The sequence below is a fragment of the Haemaphysalis longicornis genome, unplaced genomic scaffold, assembly GCF_048455015.1.
Source record: "Haemaphysalis longicornis isolate Haplotype H1 unplaced genomic scaffold, Haemaphysalis longicornis Haplotype H1 scaffold_1, whole genome shotgun sequence".
NCBI classification, from domain to species: Eukaryota; Metazoa; Arthropoda; class Arachnida; order Ixodida; family Ixodidae; genus Haemaphysalis; species Haemaphysalis longicornis.
In genome coordinates this window covers 34,112,596-34,128,910 of record NW_027526203.1, presented here as the reverse complement: position 1 = coordinate 34,128,910, position 16,315 = coordinate 34,112,596, and the positions used below count along the sequence as shown (strand labels likewise).

Below are 16,315 nucleotides of genomic sequence, written 5' to 3'. Positions count from 1 at the left end.
AAGCAAAAGTTACCTGACCCCATGGCCTATTGTTGACCGATTCTTTTAACAATCTGGGAGCCAACAGGCCAGTAATTTTTCAATATAATTATTTTTTGTTGAGGCGATATGGATGATTCACTATGAAAGATGGCTAAAAATGCTCAGCACAAAGCGCAATAGGACATTTCTATCGCGCGAGGTATATTACGGCGGGAAGCACTGAACATGTACGGCAATTCGTGCTGGCAGATTCAGTGGGGCACTTGGGTTCTCTGGAACTCCACCCATTTAGCATGTAATAATTTGTCGCCTGCAGTCTTTTTCAGCACTGTGAAATTTAATATGGACGTAATGAAAGAGTTGCGCGTGTATCCATTAAATTATTTTACGTTGTTGCAGGATAAGTTACATGAGCCATCGTTGAAGGTGTTGGGACTTAATTACAACGCATCCACGACAGAGAGCCACGCTGCGTGCAACACACTCCTTTGTCGTGGTGGCTAGTAAGCAGTGTTGTACACGTTCCTCCAAAATAGAAACGAAAGCTCGTTCCTCGTTCCTTGCCGATTTTGAAACGAGTTCCCGTTACAAGTTCTGTTATTGCGAAAGGAACGCGTTCCAGTTCCACTTCGAAAATTGGAACGTGTCGTTACATTAACGTTACAATTAGGCTTTTAAATTAAAATATAGTGTCCGATAATCCTCGGTCGAAATTAAGTGAGACATTTAAAACTCACATCGAACTACTATATTATACGAATAATAACACCACCGCCAGCAGATTATCTGGAGATAAAGATAATCAAAAGAAACGCTCCTAGGCGAATTTTTTCTGGGAGCACCGGACAAACTCCAGACGGCTCGAGGAGATTCAAGTGCAGGGTAATTCGGTGCAGAAAGTTCGGTGTGCGGACATATCGGTGTACGGACATATCGGTGTACGGGCGTTTCGGTGCACGCACATTTCGGTGTACGGACATTTCGGTGTACGGACATTTCGGCGACCAAATTATCCGGTGCTTGCCTGTTTGCGACAGGCGTTATATTTTTATTTCCGCCTAACGTGGGTTATGGACAACAATCTGGAGCAGTGAATTTATTTTCTTGATTGATGCCGTGTTCTATCTTTGCCAGGTATTTTTAGAAATTCTACATTTATATGTTTTTGTTTAATACCTCTTCCTGGAGACACCTGTTATATGCAGCCGATTGAATTCATTAGCACACGTTTTTTTTTTCATTTATGACAGGTTGTTAATTTATATTCGCTCTTTTTTAGGTAGGACAATTACCCTTGTTTACGATGGTCTACCGCCTCTTTTGTATTTTTTTTTAAATTACACACCCTCAAATTACATAAATTACATGCACACTCTCAATATCTAAAAAGTAAAAAACATTAGCTAGCCCCCCAGAATGAAGGGAACCTTATGAAGAGTATTACGTAGGCTGGGCTGCCTTGCTAAAATGAATGCGCGAACACTGGTCTAGGATATTGCAGGGGAGGAAAAACGGGCCTTTTGGAAAACAGCCGCAGGCTCTAATGTCCTAAATGCTGATTAAGCGCGTACCGGTTGTGCATACAAATTGCACCCATTGTGTTCGGGACAACCAACCTACGTTTAATGTTTACAAGCCTACATTTACCACATTTTAATTCTTTGTTCTAGCTCCCCCTCCCTCTCCCACCTCCCGCCTGTACGCTCGAATCTCGACCAGATTTTTTTCAGCCATATTATTTTCGGTTTCCCCTGAAAATCCTACTGGCGTGGTGGAGTTCACGGTCTCCGAAGCGTCACCGAAGTGATTTTTTATTTTTTATTTAGAACATACTGCTAGCCTCTTAGTGGAGGCTTTTGCAGGAATTGGGTGATACATTCAGAACAATGACATAGCACACTTCGCGTTTAAAACAGAGAAAAAGCTTTACATTCACCATGGGCGCATGAAACCTCTATAATGTGACACAAAAAGCCACCCAAACAGCCACTGAGAACACAATGGCCATTATGGTTTGCTGGCTACGCCCTTCCGCGCGTCGCGGTCATATCGATGGCGCCCCCACTCCAGCAACCGCTCTTTTTGCGCCTTCAGTCGCCCCCTTGGGAATTAACTCATCAAGCCGCGCATATCATGGACACCCCTGGTATACATCGCTTCCTCCCATTATAAGGAGCAAAAAAATGAATAGGCTAGTGTGACGAGAGCGGCAACAATCGTCTTCAAGTTTTCGAAGTCCAGTCGACGCAATGGTGAAGTACAAGTGACACCCCTCTCTCTCTAATTAGGGGGATGATTGCCGGCGGGGATCAGCTTTCCCCTCCCCTAAGTAACGCCACCGTAAGTGCGATCGTTGGTTAGTTTTAAGAAGAACTGACACCGAATGCAACGAAGGCGAGATTTATTGAGAGAATAATTAAAACGAAATGCACACTCGCCTAATCGACCTCAATTTTCTGTTGTTGTTTTTTCGCGGAAGTTTTGCTTGGGGGGGGAGGAAGGAATAGACTAAAAGAAGCAGCGTCTTGCACCATTGGGTGAAGTGAAAGGAAAGCCCTTTGGTAACACTTAAAGTATTAGGGTTCTTCACATGAATGTTAACATAACAAAAAATGGTTGAACGGATCCAAATTAACAACGTTAATTTTTACCATCTGCTACAGAAATTGGGTTTCACGTTGCAATGCTTCGCCAGGGTTTAGCGTTCGTTTCCACGAGGCGGCGCAAGCACAAGTCTCGAACGTAAAATCATATCAAGTCACGAAATTACAATATTAACGCTAAAATGTTCAAAGAATGCCTGGGACATCCCCTCACTCAAAATGTCTGGGCCAAGACGTCATGCACCAAAATGTCCGTGCACAGAAATGTCCACAACGAAACGTCCTGGACCAAAATGTCCGACACCGAAATGTCCGGATCTCGTTTAGCAGTCCGTCTGTTTCGTTGGCTACGTTGTTACCGGGTCGACCGGGACCGGTCTGCTCCTGAGCGCGCGGAAGGGCAAGTAGGAAGGGTGTGGAGGCATGGACATGGCGAAGGCAGGCCCGCGGAACTAATCCCCCTACCGCGACGAATGCCCAAGTGCCCAGCCGGTCCCGGTTAACCTAGTAACAACGCATACGACAAAACGGACGGACTGCTAAAACTCTCTATTCCTAACCCGCCAGGGAACAATTGTATCGGCCAGACGCGCATTCTGGCGTCCCCAGACAAACGATAAAGGGTAAAAAGCATTCTCGGGGCTACGCTATTCACCCGTCGAACGCCGCGTAAGCAACCAGCATGAAAGCAAGCAGAAGCTGCGGCCTGCTGCGTGGTTATTCTTCTGCCTTTCACCTTCGAGGAAGCACGCACGGCTGAAGGGCGGGCAAACTGACCATCTAGGAAGAGAAACGCAGTAGCGCTTTGTGTATTTTTGTACTCCAGCCTTGGCATCAAAAACAGCCAAATCCTAGCGATGTAACGGCAGGAACGCCGTTCCTGCCGTTCCTTCAAAAACGAAACGAGTTACTGTTACAGTTCCACCAACCCTTAGTAGAACGGTGGCGTTCCTCCGTTCCTCCAAAAAGGAACTAGTTCCAGGAACGCCGTTCCTTGTAACGCCGTTCCGTACAACACTGCTAGTATGTCAGGGTAGCGCTACGCGACACTGTCCACACCGATTTTCTAGACTTGGCAATCTATAGAGCCACCAGCCTGAGTCTACGGACGGCGAGAGCGCCGGAGTTTCATTTGACCTCGTTTGTGCCCTCTATCGTGCTCGTCCTGTTATTCAGCTATAACTTATTCATGGCTCCTCTTGACATTTGCAACCATGAAGCGGTTCTGTGCGCTTGAGTTGCAGTCTCATCCTCAAATTATTAAAAGAAGAAATGCATGAGCTGTTCGGTTGCGTCCAGAGAAGAAAATGTTGGAAAATTACCCCGCTGCTGCAACGGCCTGTACACGTTTACCCACGACTGTACATTTCTGTACAACTCTCGTGCACCATAAAACGAAACAAACTATCAACTCGGCCTGCGGCTCAACAGAGGAAGACAAGACGCCCGTTTCTCCGAGTCGGTCTTATCTGACGGCGCGAGGCATGCCCGATTCTTTAAAGTGTAGATGCTCATATTATCACCATTAGATAAAAAAGTTTGTGGTTTGTGCTTTGTTCTATGTAATATGGGTTCAGTGGGATATGAGATATTGTTGGTGACGCGGCGCGCAAAGAGGTTATCCTACAGCATATCAATTATGGCACCAACGACAACGAGCTGTTCGCTCGCGTATACACATACTCGTAGTGTAAACAGTGGTGTATGTAGCTGCGAATCCCTTCCTTATTGTTTACAATACTGGCAAAACATGGTCTGTTACTACTTTTTTTTTAGCCGTGTGTCGAAAGTCTGGGCTTGATGATTTAATCTGCGTTTTATTCATGAAAGCGCTCAATAAACCCATTCTGCTTTAAACACTCGGTCAATCCTAACTAATCGAAGCACATTATAATGCAAAACGTTAACATTTCGCTATATGACCCCAACATCATTTGTACCAGTACTCTGGATAGACGCATACTCACAGACTAGCTTCTCGTCGAGACTCCCTCGTGATGTCACGGAAAGTGCACGAATGAACTCCTCGAACTCGATTGAGCCGTCCTGAAAAAAAAAAATGCAACAAAAACACAGTGAATGACCTGCACCACAACCCAACACGACGATTCAATTTGAATGAGCAAAAGAAATCCACACATGAAAAAAAAAGCAACTTTCACCATCCTGAACAAGGCTTGAAAGCACAGAATGTGTCGATGTTGATTGCCCTCACGACCAGAGTTCCTCATTATGCACCAGTTGCGAAACTGCGCTTCAGAGTCCAGGCGGCGCGCGCCCCGGACTCTGTTATGTTTATGTTTTTAAGTGATTTTTTGTGGTTATTTTTTTATGACTTACACCAACAGCCGCAACCACTTGAGTACTACTCGGCGGCCCTGTGGGCCTCCTCTAGCGGCAATACCTGATCCCGATGGACGAAAAAATGTATTCTTTCCTTCAACTTTCTGCCGACAGACGACAGCCTAGTCAACTTTCCCCGTACTTGCCCCAGCGGAGGGGGACAACCGAGGACCGCCTTTTGATACATGGGGCCTATGAGGAGTTTCGGAACTGGTATATATCCAGTAACTCTGCGTACGACGCTCGCGATGTCAGTGGCGGTTGCTTGGCCAGGTGATACCTGAACGAGAGTTGTAGGTGACGCGTACTTGTGCTGCGGGGTCGTAACGTCCCGCATACCCCAAGCCCATCACAAAACTTCAACTGCTGAACACAGTTGGCAAGGAAGATTAAGTTTTTAAACAGATTTGGTAGTTCGGGAATGTTTTGGTTATATGAACCTCTCGTGCAAGAATTTTAACTTTTGTACAGGCAGCTGAATTGCTGGACGGATGGAAGGGTGGACAGACAGACAGACAGACAGACAGACAGACAGACAGACAGACAGACAGACAGACAGACAGACAGACAGACAGACAGACCAAAATATTCTAGTTTAATTAGCCGAAGAAAGTCAATTGCCCCTAAAACTGTTTGCTTCTTTACGTCAGTTGCAAGCGCACGAAATTACCAGCCATTTTTAACAGGTTGTTTACGTGTACACTTTCTTACATCAAAGGCTCGTCTGCAGTTATCCGAGTTGAGTTTACCAAGCGCACGACAAAGTCAGCGCCTCTAAACAAATATTCATAACACAGCTGTACTTAAGGTCACATGACAGAAATGAGAAACCTAAAAGGACACGGACGAGCGAGCAAAAAAACACCCGCATTGTGGGGTTTTCCCTCTCACCAGTCCTTGTCTTTGCCCTGTTTTATTTTCTGGCACGCCAAACAAACTTCCCGAAGCTTCCACGTTGTTCACACCACAACGCTACTGAACGGCTGTGCTGCCTGTTCCTGCTCTCTCAACAGAGTGTAAGCATGATTAATCGATTCTCCGAGGTGATTCATGCACCTGGATGAGCACACCTTCCTAGCCGGGAGCCTGAACTCATCCACGTGCAGCGCGTACATTATTAGCGAACACTTTTTGCGGCGCAAACTTGTCGCTACAGTGGCAATCAGCAGGGGCGGAGAAAACGGTACACCACCACTCCGGCCAACTGCTTTCAAACAACGACGCAATTCAACATTGGTGAGTTAGGGTGAACGTCCTCGCTCAACGTGAACATGAGTGGACAGGAAGGAGACAAAGAGGATGCCTGGGCGGGCGACAAAATTACGACTTCGTTATTCAGCTTGCGACAGCTTGAAAATCCGCGCAACTTTGTAGACACGCATTTCGGGAGCATCAATGGTTAAGTATAAAGTTTGAACCTTGGGTATTCACTCATTTAAAGCGCTCCAACCAAGAACGCTGTCTATTATTCATGGTTCTAGGGCGCTAATGCCACAACGGCGCAGTGCGCCGTAAAAATGACCCCCGCTCTTGTTGAGGCGTCGCGGAAACGCATTTGTTCAAGAGTTCAAGATTTCTCTCTGCAAGTTGCTGAATAGAGCCATGACTAAACTTTAACTTAGTATTTGTTTTGCGACAGATCATGAAGGTAAGCGAGAATATTTATTTATTTATTTATTTACCTATTTATTTATTTATTTATTTAGTTAGTTTTCTGCAGCGCCAAGATGGCATTATAGCCGGGGGGAAATTGAACATGTCATATACATGTGGCAGGAAGGCTAAAACACATCGCTGAACATCATCACAAATACACAAATAAAAACAGAACTACAAGTCTAACAGATAGTTACTAAAAATCGCGTTAGTGGTACAATCAACTATAGCACTTGGCAACTTATTCCACAAACTAATGGTGTGAGGAAAGAACAAATCTTTGAAAACATTTGTACCGCGAGGTATTTCACGAATTTTCCAACTATGGTAACGCCGTCTAGATACAAAATGTGGAGCAAGCAGAAAGATGTCACGATTAATGGCAATATTTTAAATAGGTACAATAGAGCAAATTAAGTTTGACGTTTGATATACTGCCTACGTTCTTTCAGGGGTTCCCAGTTCAGCTGGTTTTGATGTAACACTGTATCGGAAATTGTAATCACCCATGGCAAAACGGGCGGCATGGTTTTGTACACGTTATAATATTTCGCACAAGTAGGCAAGCTACCATTTGTACCATACAATTGAATATCCACAAGGTTACTAAACTTTCTTCGGTAAGTCAACACTGAACCACCATAATAAAGGCTGCAAGACAGTGTTATGAATGTATATGAAGGACAGATAGTTTTTCGTCCCATCGTTGACAGTGCGGCTTGTTGGTGTCCGGTAAATCATGATTGCGAGCCAATTGCCAATGCGTGCGACGTCCGTGGCCAATTTAGATTCTCCATAAAGCTACCTTTTGGGCTTCATCACATGTACTTCATTATTTCTTTGTACCACTGTTGCTTCAAATGGTCACCCAGATTCGTCGTTACCTAAGGTTTCATATTTTCATATGGGGCACCAGTCATGTGCACGCCGGTTTGAGCGGAGACTTCAGCACTGCGGTCAGGCGCTACACCCCTGGCACTGCCTCTGTGGCCTGGGACATAGTGCACCATGGTAGCGGGCTTCAGGCTATACTAAAAGCACATAACCTCTAAATACAATAAAAAAGTAGGTTTATGCTTGGAAAATGAAAACTTACCATCGACACTGAAGTCTGTGTATGTAACAGAGTTATTAATCATTTGAAAATGTGCGTCAAAGCAGCATAATACCGTACGCTTCTATTGTGATTATGATGGGGTGATTGTTCATCAGTTTAAAGAAGTAAATTAGGCTGGGGGCCGTTTGCAACACATACAAGGTCGAAGAAGTCTTTAAGGCTGGTATAGGCTTCATGTTCATAGTTACAAACTGGAGGTCACCGTCCAAACGTTTATTAAAAGCGTAAAAAAGAGACCTTTCGGCTTCCGTACGGAAGCCTTGTTCACTGAGCAAATAAGACCTTAAAAAGGTCTTAAGGCACACTTAAAAGGCACACTGAAGGCGCACTTAAGACACACTTAAATAAGCCACACTTAAAAAGCTTCGTTCTTCTGGCTTATTTGCTCAGTGAACAAGGATTCCGTACGGTAGACGAAACGTCCTTTTTAAGCTTTTATTAACCTTTGGTCGGTGACCGCACGTTTTTAGCTATGAACTTTTTACCCGACCAGACGAGATTTCACCAAACTTTAGATTTCATTAGGCTTCATCTTGTTATTATTTGTAGTGGAGAGAGAGAAATGATTAAGAAATACCGTTTTTTTTAATTACCATGTATTTCTCTGAAGGAAAAGTCCCAGTGAATGCGGGAAGTGTCTCCGGGAGCAATAAAATCAATAATTTAAGTAGGGTGGATATCAGTACAGGCCACTTTGGGCTTGGTGAGGCACGACACAGCCAAGGCAAATAATGGTTCAGCATGGATGGTCGGTGTACAGATTTGTTACTGTTTGTCACGGAAGTAAAATTGTGTTTTGTTACAGAATTCATCTTTGCAGCATAAGTTAAGGAAGGGTAAGTGCGCTGGTACTGTGGCGACCATTGATTTGATACGACGTGAAGAGATAAAATAGGACTCATTCTATCTCCACTTTCAGCCAAGTGAAGCCTCAAGTTGTATACAGGGTTTAACATTTCCAGCGCTCTTTTGGCTGAAGACGTATACAAAACCCGCGCAGTCCATCCTTGAACTAACTAGTCCAAGAATTAGCACAAGCCGATTTTTTTCTGTTATTTCCCCTGTACTGATGCAATAGTCTATTTATATATTCGTTGTCCTAAGTCACTTCAGTTTGAAGACATCTGCGGTATGAATGCAAATTTTGGCTGGGTAAAATGCCAAGAAACTTGTGCCTTTTTTATCCCTGAAGTAGGCTAGCCCTGTACCGTAATTAAGGGGTTAGGTCTGACGCTGCGGTTCTTGTAAAATTAAACTGTGTCTTAACGTGAAAGTTTAGAAGAATTAGTGGTATACAGTTGAACGATATATTTACACACAAAAAAGGGAATGATTGAGGGAGAGAGGACGAAGAGGTAAAAACGCCACCTGTTCGCGTTGCCTCTGAAAATTCGCTGTTATTTCATTCGGTGTTGTATACTTTTTTTAATTTTTAACCCAAGGAAACCAATGTGTTGACATTTAATTGGATTTTCAATCGCAAATAGATGTATTAGAGGGTTTAAACTCTTTCGAACATATTTAACGTAAGCGCAGTAGCGAACAGTGTGAGGTAGAACAGTTATCCAGATTCGCTCTGCTAACAAGGAAAAGTGCGCAGCTAAGCATTCATTTCGGCGGCACAGCACTTTTTATATAAAATTCCTGACAGGGCAGTGTGCTAGTTTTTGGCAGTCTTGAGCGTATTGCCACTAACTTCAAGCGTTTAAGCATGCAAAAAATAAATGTGTTAGCGCGATCTATAAAATTCCCATTTCTTGTAAGTACAGGGAAAATCCGTGTTGCTTATCAACGAAAGAATCTTCAGCATAAGTAACAAAAGAAACCTCCCTATCTAGTATTGATTTCGCAGCCCTAATGCCCGTCAGATATCTATCAAGAGTAGCACAGCAACTGTAGAAAGTAAAACAGAGGGCGTTTAATCATTTTTACGGGAACAGACGCAAGAAGCTAGTCAAAGTTATTATAGTACAAAGAGAACTTAGAGACGGGTGTATTCCTTATTTTAAACATGAAACAATTCCCACTTTCCAATCTTCTGGAAGGGACCCACTTGTCTGCAATATTTTCATAAAGACAGGCAGCATTGTTTAAGTGTGCCATCGCACGAGGGCCTGGCTGTCTAAAAGCTTATTCTGCTAGCTCCAAGAGCCAACGCACCCTACTAAGACTATTCATTTCTATTCAGTCGACTATTCATTTCTGGCATGCTGAATAGGGGCCCGTATTCCTCAATCGACCATCGGTTTATAAAAAAGTGACACACAGCTACTTTAGGTGTTGTGTAAATGTTGGTCTGTAGAGGCAAAAACTGAGTAGGTGGTCAAAATATTTGCCAAGGGTATCAGTTTGGTGTTTTATTGTATTAGCTACACTATTTGTAAGAAATAGGGTCCGTTTTCTGTTTTTTTTTATTTTTTATTCTAATGTATAGTTTTAAGAAGCCGTGTAAGGGTTTACGGATTCTAAAAAAACATTGTCCAGCTTTAGTTCATGCACTGTGTCCTGTGCATTCTTTCTTGGCTCTAATTAATTTCAAAATCAGGAGTTTGTGATGCGCTGGGCAGCTACTTTATAGTCTCTATTCCTATTCTTTTCGAAATGCGGACGCCTGAACTGCTCATTTGGCAATATCCAAGGTTGCAGGTAAAAATTTTCTAGTGGTTTATATGATAGTTTTTCAAGCAGACTCACGAATGTTGCTCGAGATGAGTGAAAATGAAGCTTCCACATCGAATTGGTTCATTATTATAGAAGAGCACGAAAAGTTCCTTGAATATATCCAAGTCAGCTCCGTGTTCTCATACGTTTGGTGCGAGTCTGAATTTTAAGCCAGTACTCGCAGCTGCTAGATTTACGGGAAAATGGTTACCGCAGGTCGGGTTGTTAACTTCTTTCCTCACAAAAGTAGGCATTCAAACTGCGAACCCATATGTCATGACCGTTACTGAAAATGTGTTTTGTGTGTTGTAGCATGTCGGATGTTTCTTAGGGCAGATTCAAGTCTCGAGAAGGCGAGCAAACTGTTCAATAAGTCAATATCGGGCATCAAGTCGCAAGTACAATTTTTAAACTGAAGTCCCGGATATCAGAAACTGTAGATATTGTGAAATTTTCTGCAAGATCATTAGGAGCTTTTACCATTCGACTCTGGAAAGGCGATGGTCAGGTGGACACAACGACAGCACACACTGCTACAAGTTCATTCAAATTCATGGCGCTAACAGCTACCGCCTGAAGTGACGGCTTTAGGAGGAGTGCTGACATGAAAGAAATGTTTGTAGTAATGTCGCTACGAAGCTCTTGTCCGTCAAATTTAGGCTACAACAATATCAATGAATTTTGTACCCGGGGCATTTATATAATCTTGCAGAGATAAATACGGGTAACAATTCTGCTGCGCTTTATGATTGGCAAGTTGTTTTTTTCAGAGACTTGCAGAATAGCTTTGAAAATGTGATGATGATGAGGTTTCGATTTTAATGGCGCAAGGCCAACGAAGGGCAGAGAACGCCAAACAAAAGTCATTTCATGAGAGCGACATGAAGGTAAAAGTAGACCATTTCAGTAAAAATAAACAATGTAAAACACAACGTAGTGAAGATGACTGATGTAAAGGGCCAGGTTGTTATGATGCATGATAAGAAATGAGATGGAAAAATTTTACGTCGGTTAGAAACTCGAAAACATGTTTGACTGAAAACATGGGCTCGTATTCTAAGAAATATGACGGTTGTTGTGGAATATGTCGCGTGTATATCTGTGGGAAGTGTTTGCGTCGTGTTATGTCAAGTGCCTTGCATTGAACGAGCATGTGGATTACGGATGGGCGCTCTCAACACCCGCTGCACATGGGTCTTGGGGTTCCAGTGAGCAGATGGGAGTGTGTTACATGTGTGTGGCCTATCCGTAACCTTGCCAAGGCAACTTCTGCGTGCCAGTTGTGTGAATCGGTTGTGTATCGTCCCAAGTGTGGTTTTACAATGTGGAGTTTGTTGTCTGTTCACTCCAATGTTTATGCCATGTTTGACGTAGTTGCATTTTATGTGTGGTTTCAATTCGGTGTAGGGTACTGTTGTGATGTGCACCGTGTTTGTGAGTGCAGCAGCGGCCATTTCATCTGCGTCTCATTTCCAGTAATCCCTGAGTGGTCTGGGACCGAACAAACAGTCACCTCAAGGTTTGCGCCATATGCTGACATAATTGTCCTAAGAACAAGATTTATGATGGTAGTTCTGGATTTGCTTCTGTATGATAACGACGTACAACACTTAATCAGTGTAAATGACGGATTTTGGGATATGACATTTCGTAATGTGATTCATAGCAAGAAAGATTCCATAAACCTCTTCTGTGAAGATGCTACAAGTTATATTCATGGATTCAGACACTTTAAAATTGGGTCCATGCGCAGCACATGACACGGCGGAGGCAGTTTTGGAGGCGTCGCTATAAAATTCTGTACACTGGTACTTCTCCTGCAGTGACAGAAAGTGCTGCAGAATCGCATTTCTGGGTACCCTATTTTTGCCGAGTTGAACGAAAGACAAGTCAGACGACACAGCGCGAAGGTGCCATGGCGTTATAAAATCAATGCATGATGATTGGAAGGTGTTTAAGAAGGAGACGTTACGTAAAGCCGCCGCCTCCTCTCTCTCTCTTTGTGAGAAGAGAAGAGAAATGGATGGGCGATTTAAAAAAATGTGTGATGTGGATGCATCCATAAAACAGGTTTAAAAGGATCGTTATCGATTGATGAGTTTTTCGAAGCATATAACAAATAAACATAGGTTCGCTGGTGCTCTAGGCACCATTTGTCGCATTCCATATACAGGCTTTGGGCAGGGCTCGTACGGAAAGCGCCACACGAGAGGTGAAGCCCCAATTGCAGCACTAGATCGAGCATTTTTGTCGCTATTTTCGTGGCCGACCCAAAGACAACACTTTCTCAATCCAGGCGAGAACCTACCAAAGCGGTATAGAGGCGCAGCAGGAGTTGTTTGTGTGCACCGTATGATTGGTGAGACGGGACTTTCAGAATATTCATTGTTTGTAGACATTTTTGCTTGAGCTGCTTGATATGGCAGATGGATGTGAGTTTTTCGTCCACCACCACACCCAAAAACTTGTGTTCTTTTTTAACAGAAATCGGTTCGCCATTGAGAGTTATTTTAGGATCGGGCCTTACTCCGCGCCTCTTCGAGAATACGACACAGGTACTTTTCGCAGGATTAGGTTTAAACCATTTTCGTCAGCCCAGCGAGAAAGTTTGTTTACCGCAAGCTGGACCTCACGTTAACATACGGATATGTTACACGATTTAAAAGATATTTCTACATCATCCACATACCCTAAACAGGAGATCGATGGAGGCAATGCTTTCCGAAGCGAGTTCATCTTGACAATGAAGAGCGTGCAGCTCAAAACTCCGCCCTGAAGCACACCATTTTCTTGAATGTGAACTCTTGACAGTGCCTACCCAACTCTGACACGAAACGTTCGTTTGGACAAGTAACTATCAAGAGTGTTTCACATGTTACCTGTTATGCCATAAGATTTGAAGTCTGTAAGAATGCCGTAACTCCATGCCGTATCATAGGCTTTTTTGATGTCAAGAAATACGGTCATGCAGTACTGTTTCCGCATAAAGGTTTCTTTAATGTATGGTTGTAATGCTACTAGTTGATCATTTGTGGATCGTCCTGACCGGAAGCCTGCCTGGCAGCTCTCGTAAAGACCATTGTACTCAAGAAAGTACACGAGCCTCCGGTTAATCATGTAGTCGAGAATCTTACACAGACAGCTGGTAAGGGCAATGGGCCTATAGCTTGCAGGAGAAGAAGGGTCCTTCTATTTTTTCAGGAAAGCCACTACTATGGCCTCACTCCAGGAGCGTGGAGTGTGCCCGAAAAGCCATATTTTATTGTATAGGTGTATGAGTGTTTCAAGAGTGACTGCGTGTAGGTGTTCTATCATAGTGTATGTATTCTTATCTGCACCTGGAGCTGAAGGTTTACATGTGGTAAGAGCAGATTTAAGCTCAAGAATTGAAAAAGGCAAGTGTATAGTGTGTGTGACTTGTTTCTATCAGGCAGGGACTTCTTTTCGCAAGACATTTTGTGTTTCATGAAACTGTTTTTGTAGTGCGCTCAACTGGACACGTGTTGGAAGTGTACTGCAAGTGTGTCGGCCTGGTCTTGAGGTGTGTCCACTGTTATGCTAAGCAGTAGTAGGCTGTGTGTGTGTTGTCCTTTGAGCTTACATATATGTGTCCACACTATGTTTTTGTCTGGGTATGAATTAATGGATGCCAAGAATGTGCGCCAACTGTGTCGTTTTGCCTCACGGCGCACACGCTTCCCAAGTGCTTTTGCCCGTTTAAAGGAGATGAGGTCATCCGACGTGGGGTACCGGCAAAGGACACCCCACGCCTTGTTCTGGGCCTCTCCTGCTCGCCTGCAGTCCTCGTTCCACCAGGGCCTCCTACGGTTGCGCGGGGCACCGGACAACTGGGGCATGGACTTTCTGGCAGCATCAAGGATGTGCGCCGTGAGGAGCTGGGCAGCCTCCTCTACGTGTAAGTGTGCAATGGCTGTGTGCTGATGTTTAGATGTATCTGTTAAAGTTCTCCAGTTAGCTTTTTCTTCGTTAAATTTGCTACGGGAAGATGAACAGCTGGGGGCTTTACCAATGTATGTTAATTTGGTTGGGGAGTCGTCGCTACCATATGGGTGTGTGCCCACGTCCCACTCCAGGGATGGAAAGAACTGCAGAACCGAGTGCCAAGCCAAGGTATAAATATGTATTGTGTCCTAGATTATGGTATTTAGGCTGTTTTTTGTTAAAAAGGCATGCTCCCGATGATGTTAGAAACTTCTCAATGAGGCGTCCTCGGACATCCGTGCGGGAAGAACCCCAAAGGGGGTTATGAGCATTGAGGTCTCCTAATGAAAGAAATGGCTGTGGTAACTGGTCTATCAGAGCCTCAAACTCGGAGCCCGATAGCATGTAATCAGGGCGAGTGTAGAGGGAGCATACGGTTATTAAGATGAATATAATTGTGCGAATTGCCACAACCTCAAGGAGAGTGTTCAGATGAATAGGGTGCCAGGCGAAAAGTTTCCGGGCAACGATGACCACACGACCTGACGACGTACCATTACTGTTAATAAAGATGCGCAGGCAGGGGGCGACAGTAGGGGGAGTAGAAGGGGAGGAAGAGGAGGATCAGGGCGCTCACTGCCTCGCTAATCGACTCAATCACCGTGTCGGAAGCAGGACGCTGGTCCTCTTTCGCTACACATTTTCTGGTGCCGTGAAAGAAACCCGGCAACTGGCGCACCAGCGAATCTAGTTTCGACGGCGCAGCGGCTCCGAGGGACGCGAGGCTTGGATATCTTCATACTGCTTTATCCTGGAAGCCTTGCCCTCGGCTGCCGCCCCTTTCGGCTAATGCCCAAGCCCGTCTTTGTCCTCTTGGTATTCGCAACCCCAGCGTCTTGCTTCATCGACTGCTGCCATGGACGCTCTTCGCATTCGCCAAGATGTCCTGCGAGGGACCATCTCCGGGACCATGACAGTCCTCGACGCATTTCTGCGGAGCCAGGCAGCAACGGCGCTTGGTAGACAAAATGTCCTCGACCTCATCTTGCATGACCAGGTGAGCCTTCACAAACTTGACGCTCAAGTTCAGGGGAACCTGAAGGATGAAGAATTTGATGCTGACGTTTTGGAAGCGATCGATTACGACGAGCGTATCTGCGCCCTGCGAACGCGCGTACGCTTCTCTGCGAGCCAAGACTACCGCAAGCCTCGTCCTTCAACCTCAGGTGGCCCTGTTTCCCGCATCGCAACCTCGACTATTCGCTTGCGTCCCGAGGAGGCCCGGTGGACAATGGTCCCGGGTGACGTGCTACCCGTACGGGAAATGACTGGCGGGCGGGTAGAACAGCGAAACCGTGACGGAGGCGCTTCGGCCTTACAAGACGCCAAGCAGGACACCGAGGTGCTCAGCCAGGGAGAGAGGCTCGAGCAACTGCGCAGTCCTGCTGCTTCCGCGACTGCAGTTTTGGGGAAGCCTCAAGGACACTCCCGAGACCTCGTCATCGGTGACGCGGCTATCGTTTCTGAGAAGGCCGAGTGGGCCTGCCGTGAATCTAGCCTAATCAAAGAGACTTCTGTTTTGGAGATGTCGCAGTGGCCCCTGACGGACGCTGGTATCACGGACGTGATTCTCACTTTCGAGACGTCACTACAGCCCTTCCGCTTCCCTCGCTTCGACGAATTGACTACCGCTCTGGAGACGTCTGAGCCGTTCTGCCACAGCCCTGGAGTCGATGATGCGACTCTTCTTTTGGAAACCTCCGAGCTTCCCTGTTGCAACCTTTACGTCGGTGAGGTACCTCTCGTTTCGCCAGCAGTGCAGTAACCCGGTTTCGAGTCAAATATGTTTTCATTGGGTTCAGCAACAAAAACGCGGTTCGTGCAGAAGATGGACTGGCGTCAGGGGAGAACGAAGCGCCTGCTCCTCCGATGCTCCATGAGTGAGCTTCGACGCTGGAAGCGAGCTTTGTCCCCGCTCGTCCAGGCCCCACGGAGAGGCATCGTGGTGGAG

General features: G+C 45.2%; 1 protein-coding gene across 1 annotated transcript in view; it reads right to left on the bottom strand.

Moving 5' to 3' along the window:
* LOC144175800 (frequenin-2-like) overlaps window positions 1-16,315 on the bottom strand; it is a 559,531-nt gene that overhangs the window by 91,147 nt on the left and 452,069 nt on the right. The window contains exon 5 of the mRNA XM_077704804.1: window positions 4,553-4,631. Within this exon, the coding sequence (XP_077560930.1) occupies window positions 4,553-4,631 (79 nt within the window). The remainder of the gene's footprint in view (window positions 1-4,552; window positions 4,632-16,315) is intronic.